The sequence below is a fragment of the Podarcis muralis genome, chromosome 14 (assembly GCF_964188315.1).
Source record: "Podarcis muralis chromosome 14, rPodMur119.hap1.1, whole genome shotgun sequence".
NCBI classification, from domain to species: Eukaryota; Metazoa; Chordata; class Lepidosauria; order Squamata; family Lacertidae; genus Podarcis; species Podarcis muralis.
The window spans coordinates 6054948-6077284 of NC_135668.1; the positions used below are offsets into that span (position 1 = coordinate 6054948).

The 22337-nt window shown below is 41.6% G+C and overlaps 1 protein-coding gene across 7 annotated transcripts in view; it reads right to left on the bottom strand.

The window, feature by feature from the left end:
- The window catches only part of TCF12 (transcription factor 12), a 145494-nt gene that overhangs the window by 83951 nt on the left and 39206 nt on the right, over positions 1-22337 (bottom strand). For 5 of the 7 annotated variants that reach the window (XM_028705856.2, XM_028705859.2, XM_028705854.2 and 2 more), the window contains exons 4-5: positions 13625-13698; positions 4726-4828 (exon numbers count right to left, since the gene is read on the bottom strand). In XM_028705856.2, the coding sequence (XP_028561689.2) occupies positions 4726-4828; positions 13625-13698 (177 nt within the window). Of the gene's footprint in view, positions 1-4725; positions 4829-9860; positions 9930-13624; positions 13699-22337 lie in introns of all 7 variants that reach the window. The other 2 variants (XM_028705852.2, XM_028705851.2) reach the window with 1 other exon arrangement.

The window sequence follows — 22337 nt, forward strand, 5'->3', positions numbered from 1 at the left end:
TAGCTAGCCCTCACCCTTTCATGCATATCTCCCTCATATGTTCCCTATCTCACCACCGGGGATCCAGGCTGGGTCTTCCAAACCACCAGGAAGCTGATTCTCTTCATGGTTTGCTTGGCCTAATGTTTAACTGTCCTATTCTGCCTACTTGTAAATAGACTAGGAATATCATGTTGAAGTGCATAAATCAGGATAGGCAAGTTTTAGAGCCACTGCACTCAGGTTTATTTTGTATTCCGTTTGGCCTGTTGGCTGCTTTCCCCCTACCTGTTATTTCTAATAAAGTTTCACAACTAGGCTAGTGCAGTCAGTGTGTTTGCCAGTCTTGGGATTTCAGAACTGCCATGTGCCTAGATCGCTTTTGGTTACATGCTACTGGAAGTCTAAAAGCAGAGTGGATAAAGCCATGGAGATGCCCTTTTCTCTGGGAGAGGCAGAGGGCTGGAGAGCTGACTTTACCCTCTGTGTAAACTGTAAGTGATTGGCTGGTCCAGGATCCCAGGATTTAACAATTAACATCCTGTTTTCCTTCCTGTATCTGGGACGGCAGGTGACCAAAAAGGGTGGGGGCAGCAACTACCAGTTAGTAAGACCCAATGGGCAGGACTGCGGGGCTGTCGTGTAGCAGTTCATCAGGAAAGGGGGTGCAAGAAGTTCTCTGGAGCATTCCTTCTTCTTCACAGCTCTATCGCTCAAACCTGGACAGTCTAGTTTATCTTTCATGGTTAGTGGATACAAGCCAACTTCAAAACATCATTGCAGACCCATATGCAGTGTAGCTGTGAGGGGCGCAAGCAAGCAGCCAATAGCAACATGCACCATTTTAGGTTGGATAAAAATAAATCACAATTTACAGTGCAACAGGGTTGGCATAGGCATTAAGCCTGTATCCACATGATCAACCAGCCTGCTGGTTGATGAACTGTCTTTCAACAGCTAGGGTTGGACACTGCTGAGGTTCCCCACAGCATGAACTGCTTATAGCAAACTTCCCCTGTCATGAGCTGGTCTTCTGGATAAAAACCCTCCAAGCCCCTCCCCTGACACTTCCTTTCAAAGGATCCAACCCAATGTCTCTTCTGTCGAAGGAAAGCTGTGACAATCTGAAAATTGATTCAAAATTTAACAAAGTTAACATTATAGGGTGGGAAGCTCAACTTTAATACCGAAGTGGAATCAGCTGAGTGGGTCTGCCTCTTTTATGCTCCTGGGGCAGGACAGACCTCTGAAGTCTTTTCTCTCTCTGGTCCAGAAGCTATGCGCCCTGGAAGGTGAACAACAAGGGGATTGAATCAAAGCTCCCAGTCCCTACCCTCTAACTGGCTGCAAGGTGTGCATATCAGCTTGCATTGGGCAGAAGGTTCCCAAGGCTGCATGCTTCTTCCACAAACTGCACCAGGCCACAATGCCTGCTCCCAGTAAGCTGTGTGCAGGGTGATTTAGGGTTCAGATGACAAAAGGCAAACATGGGTGGAACAGATATGACTCTTAGCTTTGTACCAGAGACTTTGTTTTAGATGTGCAAAAGTTTTCTTTCTACACACGCACATCTCTCTATCAAGGAAAGAGGCATTAACATAGCTCAATAACACACTCCAGCCAGGCAAAAACATTCACGGAGAGTGAAGAGCAGGGCTGGTGAGGCGTGTGGTTTGGGGAGGGTTTTTTGTTCTGGGCAAGTCTTGAAGGCTAGATGGAGAGGCCTGGGCCTGACATTCCTCATCCCACCCTAGTTCAAAAGGTACTCACTGTGAACATTAGCCACAGTGCAGTGATAATGGCCACATTTGGCCAATCATATTTTGATTTAATATGTCAAGATATGGATGAGCCTTATGGTTTAAAGTTGAATTTATTTTCTGGCTTGTTTGGAAGCCATTAACAACAGTTCCCCAGTTTGAATGCAATGGAAAGTTATAATTAACTAAAGACTTCCCTGCTTGTTTGCTCACTCCTGCAAAGGAAGGAGCAGAGCAGCTGCGTATGGGGAATGACTCTCAGCTTATTAAACGAAAAAAAATGGTTTTTAAAAAACTATACCTATGTTCACAATGAAAAGGGAACAGGAAAGGAAAATTCATGTGGGAGGGAGATGGAGCAGGTGCACATTCAAGCATGGTGAGGTCTGGAAGTGGGAAAATTCACATGAAAGGAAAAGTGAAGCCATGAACCTATGGAACACTGGTGGCTTTTTAAAACATGTTTTCAACTGCCTTGTTGGTGTAATTTTGTATTGTCCAATATACGGTTGGTTTTGTGCATTGTACTCAGCTCTGGTATCTTATAGATGAAAGGCAAGTTACATTTCTACTGTACCTATTTTAATGAAAGAAATGAAATTCCAGATATGGCAACATTACCCTGAGCACATTGCAACCTGGTTACAAGTTCATATAATGCCATTATCTTACTCTGGTACCATAACAACTCAATTGTGCTTCTTGAACTGCAAAGAAAACACTTTTTTCACACTGACAACATAAACAGGCTAATTCTGGAATTAGGGATGAACACAATTCAGTTCAACATAACAGCTTTACATCCTCTGACAAAAGCACTTTAAAATGTCTAAATGAATATTAAAATGCATCTTTCCACAGCAAATTGTTCATTACTGAATCACTATCAACTCTTGTTAGACAAAATTTCTAGCTCCTGCAATGTACAAGATAATTAAAGTGTTTAATAGCTCCATCATCAAAGACAGTGGCAATTCATAATCTGCTATCTTTTCAAGCAAACATGCTTATGGCTGAATATGATATACAGAAACAATATCCCGTTGACACATAATTCTCTGTTTTTAATACTGCTTGTACGCCGGGACAGAAATTATGAAATATGTTTGTTATCTCAGTTCTAATACTATATAGTTTAAAGAACTGTGAAAAGCAATTGTTGTACTCCAGTTGAGCAAGGGTGAGCAAATCACCAAGCTCGAATCACCAAAAACTGGAGCCTCAAGCAAACAGTCTGAGACTCTGGTACAAGAAATGCAGCCAGCATCAAATTTGCTGTAATATTGTAAAACACATCAACTGCCTTTCTAAGAAAATCTCACAACTCCAATGACACTTATATTAAAAAGTAAACATAAACATCAATACAGCCTTCCACTTAAAGCTGTCATACAATCTTATAATACGAACAGCAGCCTAAAGAAAAATTTCACCTGCTGCCAGGCAAGAGTATGATAATTGTCAGGGAACTGCCATCGCTGCCAGGAGTGGAGGAAGGGCTCCCAAGCGATGCCGGAGAAGGGCCCAGCAGGGAAAGAGGGGAGTCAGCGGCCGGGGAAGGAAATCAGCGTTACACCAGGGAGAAAGGCGGGCAGAGGCGGGCTTCGGAGAGATGGCTCCAGGACTCTTCACCTGAGACCAGCGGGGAGAGCACGGGTCCTCCACTGCCCACACCCACCCTGCGCAGAAGACTTCCATGCAGGGAGGCTAGACGGAGACTATCCGTCAAGGAACTTTTATGTTGGAAGAAGTTTAGGAAACACCCACTGACGGATTCTGCCAGTGACTGAGACAGACGTGGAATCAGGACTGTCCAGCCAGGGAAAGGTTTATCCAGGCAACCTCGCCGAGAGTGGCGGCAACTTACGCACGAGCAACCCCCAATTCCCATTACAATAATAAATGTAGCAAAAGACATGTATGACAAATGTAGCAGGGAAGTAAATTCTTCAGAGTATGAAGCACAAAATTATAACCAAGAATTTCACCTAACTTCAAGATCTTCTGGTTTAGACACTGTCTTCTATCTTTGGGGAGGTCCGCAGGGATGATGTTTGTGAGGCTTTAAACAACTCCCACTCTTACCATGAATGGGGGAGGGGGATTTCCAAACAGGATGCTAGTTTTGGAGAAAATGTTGCTACTGTTAAGATTTCACGCCATGGAACAGGCATTTGATGGTCAGCTCTGCTTATGAACGTACTTTGTGCAACCCAGCCATTTGTTTCTCCGTTTGTGGAAGACTAAAGCTGAAAACAAAGGTAAAATGGAAAGATCTGCAGAAGACCACCAGGATTTGGATTTATGTAATCTACTTAGATTAGTGCGGCAGTGTCTTAAAAGGACAATATCATCAAGAACACAAATAGGTCACATGCACCAGACAACATCAGTTTAGCAGACGAAGTAACATTATGAAGAATTCCTAGGCTACAGGGACAAGCTAAACCAACTTGCCTCAACAAATATTCTACAAATCAGTGCAATTGCTACATTAAGGTCACACAAAAAAGAAAGCAATTAAAGCAGCATTTTAGGACAAAGAAAACAACCTATCCAACAGCTAAGCATTCTCTTAGCCATCTTCACAACACACAGGATGAAGTGGACCCTAGCTCACGAAAGCTCTTGTTCATCTTCGTTGTGCCTTTTTTGGCTGGAATTGCTGTTACTAAATCATCAAGATGTAACTATACTTTGAAAAACAGAAAAAGCAGTTCCAAGTTTTGATAAAGCATAATAGAAAGCATTCAAATACTTTTCAGAGCAACAGAACAAAGATACATATTAGATTTACTGTTGGTGGTTTGGCCTCTTTCACAAAGCAGTATAAAATCCCTAGACTAAGAAGTTGCCCTGTAAAGCAAATGTGAAGTGCAAATACCCTATGTTTACAGGAACTACTATCCATCTACTAAATGGGAAGAAAAATATCTCAAAGCCAGAGGGGCTTTGATGGGCTACTCACAAATAATTACCTACTTACCCATCAGATTTGAGTTCATGAAAGGTGTCGGGGACAATCCTTCATCGGGGCCTAATCGACTATCATTCAAGTGATCACCATAATGAGGGCTGTCTGTAAAACCCTATGGGAAAAGAACAGAGTATTTAACAGATTATTGGGCAGCACTACTAATTGAGTTCAAAGATACTCTTCTAATTAAATGCAGAGATACAGTCGGTCATTCTTCAGTGGGTCGGTCTTCAAATCTGCGAATCACAACAAACACACAAATGCTGAGCCTCTTAGCACTTCGTAAACTCCCTTTTCCCTTTAATTGTACAAGAAAAACAACACTATAAATGAACTTCAAAAGAAGAGACTCCAAAGGGTTTGATACCACACTTAATAATAATAATAATAATAATAATAATAATAATAATAATAATTTGATCGCAAGGCTCACAAAGTGTCCTAAACGCAAATTTTGAGATTCAGGTCTAGCCACATCTACAAGCAGAAAAGTTCCTAGAAATTAATTAGCAGTGGCATAAATTATGGCATCATGACAGATTTAAAGAAGGAATTTCACTATTTTGAATGCCACATAGCCACATGAAGTTACTTGTTGATTTGGAATCTTATAATATATATAGCACATGGTACTATCAAGACTGTATCATCCAGAGAAACTCTGGGATTGGGCCCAGGGACCATGTGCTCTCCCCACCACAGAAGAAGTCACCAAACACATTTATTTCAGCACATTACTTCCACAACCATGGAATTATAAAGCATGCAGCAGTCACCAAGACCTTCAGGGGTGGTTCAACACCACCTGTAGTGAGGCAGGATGGGAATAGTGCCAATGGCCTGCTCCTGCTATCTTTGTAAATTCAAACTCAGGGAGAAAATATAATATGAACAGAATCCAAGCCTCATCCTCAAATGCAGTTAAGCCTAAGTCCATGTAATTCATATTTTGCTAGCCACATTTATTCCTCTCCACCCACTGTCTCCTCCCCACCATCTGACCCATACATACTGCTTCAATCTGCAGAACTGGCGCTGTTGCAGGTACTTGTTCCACGGTTGTTAAGAAAACAAAATATTTTCGTGTGGCAGCACATATGCTTTGGAACTCCCTGCGTATCTGCATCAGGTAGGTGCAATATCTGATAGTCTGTGTACTATTTTTGGTGCCTGCATAGAACATTTTAGTTTAGACAAGCCTATTGAGACATTAATAATAATAATAATAATAATAATAATAATAATAATAATAATAATAATAATTTTATTTATATTCCGCCCTCCCCAGCCAAAGTTGGGCTCAGAGCTTTGTTACAGATGTTTTAATCTTTTTTACTGTTAATTTACCGTAATTATTGTATATATTTTTAGCTTTTAAAAGTTTTTTTATTGGTAATTTTAATATCTCTTATAAGCTGCTTAGGTTTTACTCCAATCAAGTGGTGTAAAAAAATTGTTAAATGACTTCAGGGATGGTGACAGGAAACATCTACAAATTGCTGCTATTCTGTTTCATTGTACAAGATCTTTGTACAATCTCTTTCTAAGATCAGAATTTGAGGGCATAGGATTTGGAAGGGGAGGAAACATAATTTTTGTATTTACTGATGTTTTGCTTAGAATGTCACATAACCAGGTTCTTTAAATCTCTTGGCATTGCAGCATTAAACAACTTCTAAGGCAGGCTCAAGCAAAAGAGTAAATTGCTCTGGCCTGCAGCAATAAGAAACCACCCAGAATCCCTAAGGGCTCTGAAATCATCAATCACTGAACATTCATCATTTTCCAGGCTGTGGGCTTGAATTCAAGACGACATTAATGGGGCTGAAATAGGCCTCCCTATCTTTGCAGGCGTGCTGTCAGTTCAACCAAAGGGCTAGTAACTAAGGGCTAAATATCTGTCAGATTCCTACAACTGCTTATAGATGCATGTCACAACTTTCTGCTATACTGCCTGAGCATTTATCTTCTGGGAGCCCCAGAAGATTACTCACTTTACCTACTTCAGAATCAGCGATACACATGTGATAGACATTCAGAAAAAATCTTAGTGACATTTACAACTTGCTTATGACTACAAGGGTGTCCTCCGGTATCCGTGACCTGGCCCCATCTGTCACACAGCCAGCAAGTAGCAGCAGCTGCCCAGGAAATGAGAGGCTCCTAGCCAAGGTCACTGAATGCAGTTTATTTTATATTCAAGTACAGAAGAATATTATAAGACACTAGCTGAACAAGATAACTTGCAGAGTACACCATCTATCAAGCATAATCTTTTAATGATTTGATCTTTTATCTAATTAATGCAGCAAGACCCAAAGTAACAAGTCACAACTCTCAAGTTTTTAAGAACCAAAAATAAAACACCAACAGTGGGGAGAAGTGAATCACCATCTATAGCTAACTGAAGCCACTAAATACTGCTGAAGCTTTGCTAAAGAATACAGTTGTGTTCTAGAGTCATCCTAGTTAGCAATGGCATGTTAATACAGGAAAAACAATGCACAATATTAAAACTAGTATTATCGGCTTTGCTAGAGAGGGAGAAAAGCATGCAAATAAAGACAGGAGCCTAGCTATTATAAACAGCCTGGAGGAAATGAATTTTAAAAACAATCAACAAAAGCTGGTTTAAGCACATTAAAATGAGCATCTAAATTTAAAATGAGGCGCTCAGAGTTGTCTATATTCCCCTGCCCACTCACCATTACTGACGAACTTCAGATATTACTAAAATAAAGTAATAAGCTTGTAAATGTAGTATGAACAGTGTGCTTGGCTCTCCACAAAACGTAACATCCATATGGCTCTCTACTCAGAGGATTCCACAACTCAAAAAACGTGGGAAAGACGTGGGAAACTAACACATTCATCGTGGGGGATGAGTGTAGAAGAAAACCAGTCAATCACAGGAGCCCCTACCATAGCACCCGCTCAGTGAAAGGGAGTTACTGAGAAAGCCATTAAGATAAGGGAGATTGGGAAGGAAATTGTTTCTAAGAAACAGTTGGCAGGCTTCTCAAGTAACTATTGATAAAAACACAAGCCACCCGAATTGTACCCACAAAACTGTGCTTCAGAATGCCTTTTCCATTAGGTGACATCCCCACCACCACCACTGAGCACAACCTGCAGCCAGTAAAGCCTTGAAGTTAGAAACTAGTGAACTGTAAAGTAAAGAATGAGGTCTTATCCACAGATCAGTTGGTGAAAAAGGGATCTTGCATGCAACTGATACCAGACATTTTGTATATCATAGTTCCAGGAGTATATTCCAGCTACAGTGGTACCTCAGGTTACATACGCTTCAGGTTACAGACTCCGCACTACAGAAATAGTGCTTCAGGTTAAGAACTTTGCTTCAGGTTGAGAACAGAAATCGTGCTCCGGCGGCGCGGCAGCAGTGGGAGGCCCCATTAACTAAAGTGGTGCTTCAGGTTAAAAACAGTTTCAGGTTAAATACAGACCTCTGGAACGAATTAAGTACTTAACCCGAGGTACCACTGTATATGACTAGCTGACCAGGTATAGCCTTGCTTCACTTGGTCACATCCTGGTAACCTCTTGTGTGGAATACTGCAGTATTTTGTACAAGGAACAGACTGGATATGGTCCAAAAATTTCAGCTGGTCTCAAATATGGCCGAAAGGTAACCAAAAGGGGTTGGGTTCTACAAATTTGTACTGTAATCCCTATAATGGCTCCCAGACTATTTCCAAGCACAAATCAGTGTTGATATTGACCTTTAACTTTTTGGTGCCCACAAGATCCTTTTTATTTTCCAGACTTTGAAAGACCCAGCAAGATTTTAGATCATGTTCTTAGCTTTACTGTTTTTATCCTCCATGCTTAACAACTCAAGGGTTGTTTTAATTCATTATACCAATTATTACATTACATGTCTTATTGCTGTTTCTAAAAGTGATATTTTGCAAACTTCCCTGAGAAAACTTTGTTATATGGTGGAATATAAATGAAGAAGCATGTATCATTTATTCAGTGTTCCTAGAAGTTTCTGTACTTGGGCCTTTGTCTTGGAATGTAAGAATTTGCTGATGTTCAGACTATAGGTCAGACTATTTGTCCATCTAGCCTAGAATGTATGTTGTGAACCAACCTGAAGGCTTCGGGTATAGTGTGGTATAGTGTGGTATACACATTTAATTAATTAATAATTGTCTTCTCTGAAATGGATGCGGGTGACGCTGTGGGTTAAACCACAGAGCCTAGGACTTGCCAATCAGAAGGTTGGCGGTTCGAATCCCCGCAACGGAGTGAGCTCCCGTTGCTCGGTCCCTGCTCCTGCCAATCTAGCAGTTCGAAAGCACGTCAAAGTGCAAGTAAAGGAAGGTAAACAGCATTTCTGTGTGCTGCTCTGGTTTGCCAGAAGTGCTTAGTCATGCTGGCCACATGACCTGGAAGCTGTATGCCGGCTCCCTCGGCCAGTAAAGCGAAATGAGCGCTGCAACCCCAAAGTTGTCCACGACTGGACCTAATGGTCAGGGGTCCCTTTACCTTACCTGAAAGGCTTCAGATGTTCTGAGTCTCAGACAAGTAAAAGCCTTTCCCATCACTTGCTATCTGAACCTTTTGACTAGAGATGCCAGAACTAGAATCTGGAAACTGCTGTGTGCAAAGCAGGTGCTCTGTGACCTCTCCTCTAAACTTATACTATGCCTTCTGAAACAATCTGCCCCTTATTAACTTACACTGTGTCTACCAGCCCCACCCAGCTGTGCATACAGAATCCTCCACACACAGTGATGTGTGCAACCTTCTGCTGACAAGGATCTGTGGACTGGTACATTAACATAACACTGGTATTTGAAGAAGACTAAAGCAGGGCATACCAGAGTTCTTCCTACGAAGAGAGGAGGATGGAGAGGAAGTGTCTATAGCCAGAAGTGCACTGTGTCCCTTGCCTGTGCTCTGCAGCTTCCCTGCTTAGCATAGTAGTTTAGATGGCTGCAATAATACATTTCTGCTGCTAAGAGAAGAGTCTGTGGCTGCCTGCTGCACAAGCCTTTCTACTACTAGAACTTTGAACCCACCTTTGAGCAACTCAAACTTTTGAGAACCATCTTCCCCCCCCCCCTTTAGAACCCCAGATGCAAGCAAATAATTACAGAGAAAACAAATCCCACCTCCTCATGTTTCAGCTTCTCAAGAGCTGTTGAGAGATCTGAGCTTTTTCCAAGGAGGCCACCATTTTCCTGTAAGCAAGGAAATATTCAGAAATATTAGGGCAAAATTAAAATAACATTTGTTCCAAAAAAAAATTTTATATTGTACCTCACTTTAAAACAAAAGTCTGGCATTTAATGATTATGCTTAACAAGAACAACAAAAAGGTTGCTTACTGAACTGTTCAAGTGTTTGGTAGTTTGTTTCGCACTCCTATATATGGAGCTGCATTTGCACATGGACAAGAGGTGGAACCTTCCAGAAGTTCTAAAAGGAAGGGTTGGAGCTCCCCTGCTTTCAGCCATGTGCTTTTTGCAAAGCAAGGGACACTCTGTTCACCCTCTCCACAGTACAGGCACCCTTAATAAATATTACCACCTGGACTTGAGACAGAGTCCACATGATAGAGCAAGAAAGTGTGACATATGACTGGAAAAGGGTTGATTCTAGAAACAGCTAGAGGTAAGCAACCCTGTTTTCTTCATGGTCCCTGTGCAGTCCCTCACATGAGAAATTAGCAGGCTTGTTTGGTCACACAAACCACCACCCTGGCTGGACCAATTCTGTCTTGAATGTGCAAAAAATAGTAATAATCACAAATCTGGAGTATACAAACTAAAACAATCCTTTATGGATTGCTTGAATGAAGTCCCTGAATGTTGCATTGTTGAAGCGACATTGGAATAACCCTGGCCCAATGGACCTTGAGAGGAACTAGGCACATTTTCCTCTAGAGACTACAAAACTCTAATTGCCCTCAGAAGCAACTGAAAACATGTCTGTAAAGAAATGCAATTGGCTTCCAGGTGTCTCTGCAGTCAACAAAATTGTTTTGATAACAGATATGGAATTAGTGGGAGTGAGCAGTGGGATAGCCAGCCTTACTGATATCACCAAACTATTCAGGGATGTAAAAACAAAAAGTGATTGTGAGGAATTCCAAAAGGATATGGTCACCTCACCTCAAAAAGGATATTGTACTGCTGGAAAATATTCAGCAGAAGGCTAATAAAACAATGATGGGGATGGAGCATTCTCTTATGAGGAAAGGCTGATGCTGTGCTTGGGACTTTTTAGTTTACAAAAAAGGCAAGTCAGAGCTGACATGATAGATGTTTATAAAATTATCCATGAATGGAGAAAGTGGATAGACAAAAGTTTTTCTCCCTCACTCACAACACTAGAACTCATGGACATCCAATGAAATGGAATGTTGGAAGATTCTGGACAGATAAAAAGGAAGTACTTCTTCATGCAACACATAGTTAAGCTGTGGAGTTCATTCCCACAGAAAGCAGTGATGACTGTCAACTTGGATGGCTTTAAATGGAGATTAGACAATTCATGGGGGAGAAGGCTATCAATGGCTATTGTTGTTGTTGTTTAGTCATTTAGTCGTGTCCGACTCTTCGTGACCCCCTGGACCAGAGCACGCCAGGCACTCCTGTCTTCCACTGCCTCCCACAGTTTGGTCAGACTCATGTTTGTAGCTTCGAGAACACTGTCCAACCATCTCGTCCTCTGTCGTCCCCTTCTCCTTGTGCCCTCCATCTTCCCCAACATCAGGGTCTTTTCCAGGGAGTCTTCTCTTCTCATGAGGTGGCCAAAGTATTGGAGCCTCAGCTTTACGATCTGTCCTTCCAGTGAGCGCTATCGATGGCTACTAGTCCCAATGGCTGCGCTCTGCCTCCACTGTCAGCAGCAGTATGCTGCTGAGTACCAGTTTCTGGAAACCACAGGAGGGCAGAGTGCTCTTGTGCTCAGGTTCTGCTTGTGGGTTTCCCACAGGCATCTGGATAGTCACTATGAGAACAAGATGCTGGACTAGATGGGCCATCAGCCTGATCCAGCAAAGCTCTTCATGTTCTTATCTCACCCAACTGGGTGAATGGACAGTAAAATAGTAAATGCAATTCAATTCAAGTGTAAAGTGATGATTATGTATTTATAGAAGTATTTATATACTGCTAAATTACAAAACATATCAAAGTGGTTTATACATTAAAAAGAAAAAAGGCATTGGGGCAAAAATCCTCATTTTACATATACACTCAGGGAGTCTGAACTGCTGGTGATTGACCAGAGATGAGACCTTGGGATCACAGTGGATAGTCAATGCAGTGTACAGCAGCTGTGAAAATGTTGAATTCCATGTCAGGGAATGTTAGGAATTGGCTAAACTGTGGAATTCACTCCCAAAAGATGCAGTGATGGCCATCAATTTCAATGACTTTAAAAGAGGGTTAGATAAATTCATAAAGGCAACATAAACAACAACAAGGTTAACACAGTGGAGTAACTTCACAGGATCTCAATTCATTTTAGAGGAGCCAAGGACTGAACTTAGAACAGGAAGAGACAAGACACCCAGGGACCATCTGCATGTCTATAGCAGTCAGTACCTTCTGTCACAAAGCACACCGAAGTCTCTGACATTTTAAACTAATGCTCAATGGATGCATGACAAAAGCAAGAAAAAGATGTGCCTATGTCAGATATGACGCCCCTTGCGCTTGCAATTTTTGCCTACCCCTGGAATGCAAAGCTCTCTCTAATTCAGCCACTGGTGCAATTTTGTCTCTTGGTCTCACTGATGTATAGAGGACACTCTACAGCAAGGGTCAGCAACCTTTTTCAGCCATGGGCCAGTCCACCGTCCCTCAGACCATGTGGTGGGCCGGACTATATTTTGAAAAAGAAAAGAATGAATTCCTATGCCCCACAAATAACCCAGAGATGCAGTTTAAATAAAAGCACACATTCTACTCATGTAAAAACACGCTGATTCCTGGATCATCTGCAGGCTGGATTAAGAAGGTGATTGGGCCGCATCTGACACCCGGGCCTTAGGTTGCCTACCCCTGCTCTACAGGAGTGGTGGTGAACCTGTGGCACTCCAGATGTTGCTAAGCTAAAACTCCCATCATTCCTGACTACTCACCATGGTGGCCAGGGTTGTTAGGAATTGGGCTAAAACAACATCTTCATGTCAAGAGGCTCCCCACCTCTGCCCTCCTGACTTATCCTAACTCAAAGTAAAAAGGTAATCATTTCCCCTCAAGTAAACAACTGTAATCTTTTATGTAACATTTATTAAATATGCATACTATATTACTGATTCTGTAGAGCATTATGTTCACACTGTATTATATTTAAAATAATCGGAATTAACAAAGGCTACTATTGTTAAAAACTTTATGGTTTTACTGCAAGTGTATATCTTAAATACAAAACAGGAGATCCATGAACAGGATCTACCACTTTTTAAAATGTCTGTAACTGTAATGTAGAGACGAGTGGTGACTGCTTGGGTACCTGGATATTTTGCAGAAAGTGGCAAGCTGTTCCATGAACAGATTTAACTCAGGTAACTGCAGGGACGGGGAGGGGGCGAGCCCTTTTCCCCAAACACTGTTGTCCCAGATCTCCTGCATATCTAGATTGGTTTCCATCACTGATGATAAATAATCATTTTCTTTAAAGAAATTCTTTAAAAATGAAATTAATAATTAATTTGTGCAAAGGTGTTCATCAATTCACCACTCAAGCAATCCTGCGAGATACAGATATGGGCAGGAAGATTGCCTACTAATGTTTTCTTGTCTGCTGATAGATTAGTTCTAGGTACCACCTCTGAACCACAGACGGTATGCATATACAATAAATGCTCTTTTGTTAGCCATAGTTCTGTCTACAATCAACTGTAGTCAAATTATACTCTTACCCTTGTAGGTTCATATGAAGGACTTGATTGACCACTTGCTCCCCAAGATGCAGCACCTGTTCGTTCTCCCATACCTAACAGTAGAAAGAAAGAGCACAGGCTATATAATATAATGCAAAGATTGGGGGAAATTAGATGTATACCATCATTCTATCACATGGAAGACAGAGCAAAGCTTGTTTTTCTCTTGCTCTGGAAGGTAGGATTCAAGCTATAAGAAAGGAGATTCTGACTAAACACCAGGAAGAACTTTTTGATGGTAAGAGCTGTTCAATAGTGGAATGGACTCTCCTTCACTGGAGGATTTTAAGCAGAGGTTGGATGGTCACCTGTTACAGATGTTGCAGGGGGGTTAGGCTAGATGTCACTTCCAATTCAAATTATACAATTCTATGATTCTATGCTTGTTAAGATAGGGAAAAAATCTCTTAGCTTTCTATCTTTCAGTATTGATCAGAAGTACACCCAAGAGAAACAGGGTGTGATACCAATTCCCATCCTGTTTATTCACAGCGTTTGTAATCAAGAAATAGACATCCACTTTACCCAATTGGAATTCTGGCCGTCATCGTTAATAGGCTTTGTACTGATTCATTACCACCACCTTACACACATTTATTTATCCAATCTTTTTTAAAAACCATTTATGCTAGTGGTTATCACAACCGTGTAAAGACAAGGTACAGGCAGCCCCCCGTTTATGCAGGGGTTACATTCCGAGGCACCATGTGCATCAGTGAAATTAAGTATAATTGCAACACACTGAAAGAAGCGACAAACACTCTGCAACTATTCCACCCTTTTAGTGACAATTTAGCGACATATCTATGTTGTTTCCAGGTTCGGCGCAATGCATGTATATACACTCACACACATACTGCACATGCATAAATGGGGGGCTGCCTGTACCTCATTGCCCCCCCCCAGTAAATGCTTCTAAACTCTTGCCTTTTGAGATACCAAATCACCTTTTCATACATACTTTCTTCCTACTAGTATCTTTGGTGTACCCCCGGTCCCATTTCTCTCTCTCTCTCTCTTTTAAAAGACTGCTCTTTTGTAATATGGTGTGCATTTGGTACGCAATTAACATATGTTTCAGTGTATAAGACACCCTCCTGTATAAGATGATCCCTATTTCTTTCAACCCAAAATTGAGAAATCAACATTTTGGATTTAGCTGCTCAGTTTATTTTCTTAATTGGTTTACTTTGGCTTTGCTTGGATTGTCGCCTGTTGTTGCAGACTTCACAGCCTTGCAACTGGGGACCTCCCTACCTGCTCAACCTCACATTCCCTCTCCTTTGCTAGCATCCTAGCCTTCAATCAACCTGAGCAGTAGGAGCTGGCTCGAGGCAGCACACTGAGGCCGGGAACTTGAAACAGCTGCATGGTGGCAGACACCTCCACGTTATTTCCAGGCTCCCCAGGAAGGAGTGTGCAGCTGAGGGTCTGGTGGGGTCAGTGATTGGTGAATCTTGCAGGTGCTGTATGGAGAGTGACTATCGTTTTTGGGGTGGCTGGGTGAGTGAATGAATTAGGGGCATGGGTGCTGGTTTGGGCTTAATCTTTGGACGTTTGCAAGCTGATTTAACTGGGGCTAGCAACCCTTAACCCGGACGCGGGTGGCGCTGTGGGTAAAAGCCTCAGTGCCTAGGGCCTGCCGATTGAAAGGTCGGCGGTTCGAATCCCCGCGGCAGGGTGCGCTCCCGTTGTTCGGTCCCAGCGCCTGCCAACCTAGCAGTTCAAAAGCACCCCAGGGTGCAAGTAGATAAATAGGGACCGCTTACTAGCGGGAAGGTAAACAGCGTTTCCGTGTGCGGCTCTGGCTTGCCAGAGCAGCGATGTCACGCTGGCCACGTGACCCGGAAGTGTCTCCGGACAGCGCTGGCCCCCGGCCTCTTGAGTGAGATGGGTGCACAACCCTAGAGTCTGTCAAGACTGGCCTGTACAGGCAGGGGTACCTTTAACTTTACCTTTAGCACCCCTTAACCACAAAACAGTTCTGTGCACTGTGTCCAGCTTGTTTGTGTGTGCTCCAAGATCTAATTCCAAGATCTACTTCTCCTTGGTCTGGTGAGGCTAAGCTCATACGTGCTTTACCACACCAGGGCAGCCCATCCAGCCCTTCATTCACCGCGCCCTCCATCCCACCCCATCGGTTGTTGGTGCGTTTGTGCATCGTTGGTCTGCTTTGTGGTGTCTCTTTCCCCCCTCTGGGCTCTGAGGGCTTGCAAGCATCGGAGCGTGAGAGCATTGGGATTGGGTGTGTGTTAGTGGGTCTGCCTTGCTTCTTTCGTTGCTCGCTTCGCATCAGCTTGGTTGCTCTTCCGGGTTTGCTGTAGGGCTTCACAGAGTGTGCGTGCCTGCTTGCTGCCTGAGCTAAATTATCCCGGTTTATTTGGCTGGCTGGCAAGCAACAGTGTGTTGGTTTTTTAAAACCTCTGTGCATTCACCATCTGTGTATAAGACGACCCCCAATTTTTGACTAATTTTTTTTTTTAGCTAAAACCATTGTCTTACAAGGAAAAATGCGGTATTTGAGTTGCACTAGATATGGTATGCAATTATTTCACTTATTAGATATCCTCTTCTACAGAGAACCAAAGCCACCCACAGCACTGTAAATATAGACACACCAGATTCATAAAGGCTCAATTTTTTCTCTCATCGTTCATTCCTCCTTACCGCCTGCCTTTTTCATTACTACACATGCTGTACTGACATTTCTGCCCAAAAGTCTTTCTCCTGGTTATTTCATGTCGTTAGACGCATCACCACCTCTGTCTCTCTCTCTCTGTCTCTCTCTCTCTGTGTGTGTGTGTGTGTACACATACACAAAAACACACGTTTACCGATCAGTTCCGGAATTACAGAAGTCATCTCATTTTCTGATTTGATCCCAGAATGTCCCATTTTTCCTTAGGACATCCCTATTCAGAGAAATGTTGGAGATTATCGTATGCGACCACTGAACCAAGAAGATAAGTAACTAAATACCCTTTAGAAGGCATCTGAAGGCAGCCCTATATGGAGAAGTTTTAAAATGTTTAATGTTTTATTATGTTTTTATATGTGTTGAAAGCTGCCCAGAGTGGCTGAGGCAACCAGTCAGGTAGTCAGGGTACATATTAAAAAATATAATTATTATTATCATCATCACTGTCATTGAATAGGACATCCCTATTTTCATTTGAGAAATGTTAGAGGGTATGTGCTTATGCAGAGGAGGAGGGAGAGGGAAAATTATTTCCCCCACAGTATGCATTGACTTATACCTGCCATTGTCTTATGCACTCACCCAGTTTGTAGGAATTATTCTAGGCGGGGAACTTGTGGCTCCCTATATGAGGTTGGACATCAGCTCCATTCATCCCCAGTCAGCATGGCCAACAGTAAGGGGTAATGGGAGTTGTAGTTCAGTAACATCTGAATGGCACCATATTCCCTAACTCAGGTCTATAGTCTAACTATCCACAAAGTTTGTTGTTATCAGTGAATTTTGCTGGTTTAGTTTTCCTAATCGCCAAATAATTCATGAACAAATTATAAAGCACCAAATTTTGGACCAGACAGTTACAAATGCCTAACCAGTCCTTTGGTTCCTTCTCTTCTATCCATTTGTTTTGAAATCATGAAATCATACCTAATAGCTACTAAGGTTCCTTGAGAAACTTTAGTAAGTGATTAGGACAAAGCTTTTTGCATTAAACAGGTTTCAGCTAATTTTTTCCTAAATATGATTTCATTTATTATTCTTATTCTTATTAATGCATATAACACCTATGTTGTACCCACTGTTCATTTTATGGAATCTCAGACACTACTACAACACAGTACCTCAGTATAGTATGACAAGGGCATTCCTGGACTATTAATGGCATATAAATAGTTTTAAATTCTATACAAACCCACTTAGCATTGGCCCAATAGACAGGTTTATACAAAATCAAGTTAGACAAATGTGTACACTCATGCGCAGGAGGTTAAACTGAATAATAGTTTATCTATTTCAGCATCTTCTTTCTAAGGGTGGACAGGGTGAAAACTCAGAAGCAGAACATTACAATAAAGGTCATATTCCATTTGTACCTAGCATTTGGCACTGAGATGCACTGCTTCTGAAAATTAAGGCTGTGTTTAGCTATCATGGCTAATAGACCTATTTCTGAAAGCACTTAGTGGCTATCATTACATCTTGTGATAGTTAATTCTACAGTGCAACAATGAAAAAGCACTAGTCCCTACTGTTAGGATATTTCCGTTCCACCTTAAAAGGGAGCAGGCTTTGTGAGTCACAGAGTCTGCGCATTTCCTGTTCACAGGATGTTTATGTTTTCTGTTGCTTTCGTTTCTCTCTCGGTGCCTGAACGCTGAAGCAGGCAGTCATGTTTTTCTCTGTTCTGACTAACGCAGAATAAACTCATAAATAATGCTCTCCTGCGTGCATCTTTCGCTGTGCATTATCTGCTGATAAGAGCGTGCACCAGTTCTGGAATGTGGCAAGCTATTTCTGGAGCTCGTGTCGCTAATTGCTGATACTGCGTGTCTACGGGAGATCGATGGACGTCCGGAGGCGATGACGTGGAGCCATGATGGACTTTTGTCTCCCTGGCAGTATCCCAACACCTACAAGTCTAATTAGACCAGGCAGGGGCCCTAATGTAGCCCACAACTGCTGTTTTCCCCAAGCCACACCCACCTGCTATCATATGTAATGACAGGCGTGGACAGTTAAAGTTGTGGCTGCAAAAGAATGATCAGGAGCACTCCCAATTTCCCTTGGAAAGCACAACTTTGCATTCAACAACTTTTCCTGCTAAAAGCAAGGTTTGCCATGGTGCTGATCACTTGATTGGCAGTAGCTGCAAAATCCATTGGGATTGGCTACATTCAAGAGTTCCTGCATGCAATCCCTTTCCGAAGCAGAGCTTGCAGCTGGCACTAGTCAGCCATGCCCGAAGCCCCACTTTAAGCAGGGATGTTACTTTGCAATTTGAGTTCAAGCTGGGAAGCAAAAAGGGGGGGGGGGATAACCAGGAGTGCATGTAAAAATGTGCTTCAGATTCTTCCATTTGTAGTTGAGTCACCTGATGTCATGTTGACATCAGATGATTGACAGGTGAGTCACGTATCTGTCCAAGTGGTCCATGGACAGCGGGGAGCTCAGGATGCGGCCCACTGGTTAGATCCCATTCCTCACCTCAGTCATTGTGTAATTACAGTGAATTCCCCAGTAGCATGTGTGGTGTGAAGAAGTACTCTTACCATCCCTGAACCTCACTGAGAAAGACTCCAAAGGAGGAATACAACTTCTCTATCCATTCACATCTACAATATACCCTCCCCAATGGGCAACCATAGCTATTCACAGTATTCCATACACTAGTATAAGATCATTATGTTATCTGCTATTTTATTCTCAATCTGTCCTCAACAAAATTTGCATTCATCATGGGGCTCCCCTTTTGAATATGGAGGACTGGTTGGAAGAAATTTTGATTTGACTGTGATAGTGCTCCTTCGAGACCTGATGACCAACATAAAGGACTACCAACAAAACCGGCAGAGAGGGACTGACAGAGATTTGAAGGCCTCGGACGTGAGAAATCCAGGCTAAGAACTGTTATTGTGGACATTTATTTGGGAAGGGATTGAAACTGGGGAAGGGAGGGAGGTGAAAACAGAATTTTAAGAATTTTTTAAGACTTTTGTGTTTAGTTATCATGACCAATATTTAATATAAAATGGGAAATTTGGGGAAGGGAATCTGGGTCGACCTTAGAAAAGGACATAATGTTTATAAGAGATTTGTATAAGTGAAATATGGCCAACCAAGAAGAGTCAAGTTAAAAAAATAATAATAATATGGTAAGGATGAGAGACAAGAACTTGCTGAGCTAACTATTGGAATTGGGATGTATGAAGGGGGGGTGGGGGGAAGTCAGGGAGTGTGGTTAAGAAAGTAAGGATTTGAAATTATACATGTTTTGTCTTTGTTTTTGTGTGTTTGTGTTGTCTATATAAAATGTGAAAACCCAATAAAAATTTATAAAAAACAAAAAACAAAATTTGCATTCATCAGTGCCACAGGTGACCATTTCCAGTGATCTCTATCCTGAATAATCACACCCTATTTAGACGTCCTGGGGCTTTTATCATCTATGTGATTTGCTTTAGATTATATACACAATGAATCTAACATGCTATTCTCATGACTATTAGACCAGGCTGGAGATTCTCTTTTCTATCTGCTTTCCAACCTGAATTATTTGGCAGCATCTTCAAAGTTGACTGTCTCACTGTCCAGCATGACCCCCACTTACTCATGAATATTAGCTGGCACCAGTCTCAATACAGAGCCTGATATCACATTCTTACATGTGAAAATGGTCTATTTCTACTCTTTTTTGGAGTCCAAGTGTATAATATTTACCAATCTTCTCTATGTCAATGCTGTTGAAGAATTCTAAAAGCTAGGAAAATGGCTAACCTTCCATTTGTAAAAGCTATGCTGGTTTCTCCTGAGAAAGGTGCTATTTATATATATTTAGCTTTGGATAGCATTTTTCACCAATTTACCATGAACACAAGTTAAGCTGACAGTAATTCCAAGATCCACACTGATTTTTCTATTGCTTACCTTTCAGTCCTCCACTAAGGAGTTTGCTTTTAGTGATTAAAGGTAATTGTTGCAAGCAAAAAAAAGGAAATGCATAAAATAAGCCTTTTTGCAAATGATAGAGCAATTATGCTATCTAATCCAAAAGCTGCAATGTGTGTATTAATGAAAGAACTAAGAAATTACAGTAAAGTGACTGGATTCAAAAATCAATGAATCCAAATAAAAAAATAATGTATACGGGTATTTCTCCCTCTGACCATTTAATCATGCAAAAACAGACAGGTTTTTAAATCTGCAGCAAGGTAATAAAATATATGGAACTGCAGATAGCTAAAAATCTGTCAACTTTAAAAAACAAACTTCACACCATTTCTTTTACAGCTATGACAAGAACTTAGATCTTGGAAATACCCACATTTATCATGGTCAGGACTCATAGCTGCTGTAAAGATAGTTACCTGATGATGATGATGATGATGATAATTATTGTTCTTGCTGTTCAAGTTATCTATTCAATTTATATACTGCCCTTTATCTGAAGATTCCAGGGCAGTGTTTCTTTTTCCAAGTGCTGCCAAGTAGGATTACACCCAAACAATTTAAAATATGGCAGTGCTCAGTAAAAAAGTTCATACACAAAGGACAAGAAGTGCAACCAGGCTCCTGAATTATATGTATCCGTGTTTAAAGTGGCGGGTTCAGAATCCCACACCTCCAAACTTATTACAATGCCTTCCAATTAAAGCATTTGATGTCACTGATCCACAGACAAAAGGGTAAACCATGGCTAGATACAGTCATACCTCGGGTTGAAGTAGCTTCGGGAGAAGTATTTTCGGGTTGCGTGCTGTGGCGAGCCGGAAGTAACAGAGCACGTTACTTCTAAGTTTTGCTGCTCGCGCATGCGCAGACGGTCAAAATAACGTCACGTGCATGCGCAGAAGCGGCGAATCGCAACCCGCACCGTGCAGATGTGGGTTGCGTTTGCTTCTGGATGTGAACGGGGCTCCGGAACAGATCCCGTTCGCATCCAGAGGTACCACTGTATAGAAATTTCAGATCCAGTATACAGAGCATGTCCTTTTCTGCCCTCTTTACTCACTGAAACCCATACCATTGCAAACCCTTTCCTCCACACCACACTGAATGTTTGGAAAACAGAAATTAAAAAATTGGCTTCTCTGATATCTCCCCTTATTCCTCTTAACTTCCAAATATCTTTTAAAAAAGCAGGACAATGCTTAGATTGAATGACTGGGAACAGATGGCAGACTTTTATATATGCTAAAATACCTTTTTTTGCAAATGGTATTCCTCTATGAAAAGAACAATTCTTAGCTGACATACCAAACCTTAAATGGTCATGGTACCATTTCAATCAGCTGTTAAGATTCCTGTTAAATCCAGATATTTCCACTTAGGCAAACTGGAACCTAACAGCAACAGAACACATCTTTGTTAACCTCACTCCTCTCTCCTTTCTCTAAGGGCATAGCTTCCTCAATTTATAAAGCTTTAATAAACCTAGAATATGGCAATCTTTTGTACAGTGGTACCTCGCAAGACGAATGCCTCGCAAGACAAAAAACTCGCTAGACGAAAGGTTTTTCCATTTTTGATTTGCCTCGCAAGACGAATTTCCCCTATGGGCTTGCTTCGCAAGACGAAAACGTCTCGCGACTTTGTTTTCTTTGTCTAAAAACAAAGACATGTTTTGTTTATAAAGTTAATTTATTTTCCCTTCAATTTTTGAACTGCTCTTTACAGTATGTGTGACTTTAAAGAGCAGTTAATAAACTGTTGTTGTACCAAATTTGGCTTTGTTTGGACTTTTTTTGACCATAGGAACGCATTAATTGATTTTCAATGCATTCCTATGGGATTTCGTGCTTCGCAAGACGAAAAATTCGCTAGACGACAAAAATTGCGGAACGAATTAATTTCGTCTTGCGGGGCACCACTGTACACAAAAATGACGTGGGAGATGGACCTAGAAGTCAAAATACAAAATGAAAAATGGATGTCTTTGTGGTCCAAGAGCCTGCTGAAATCGGTTTCTGCAAAAATCAGAATGAACACTTTTGCATA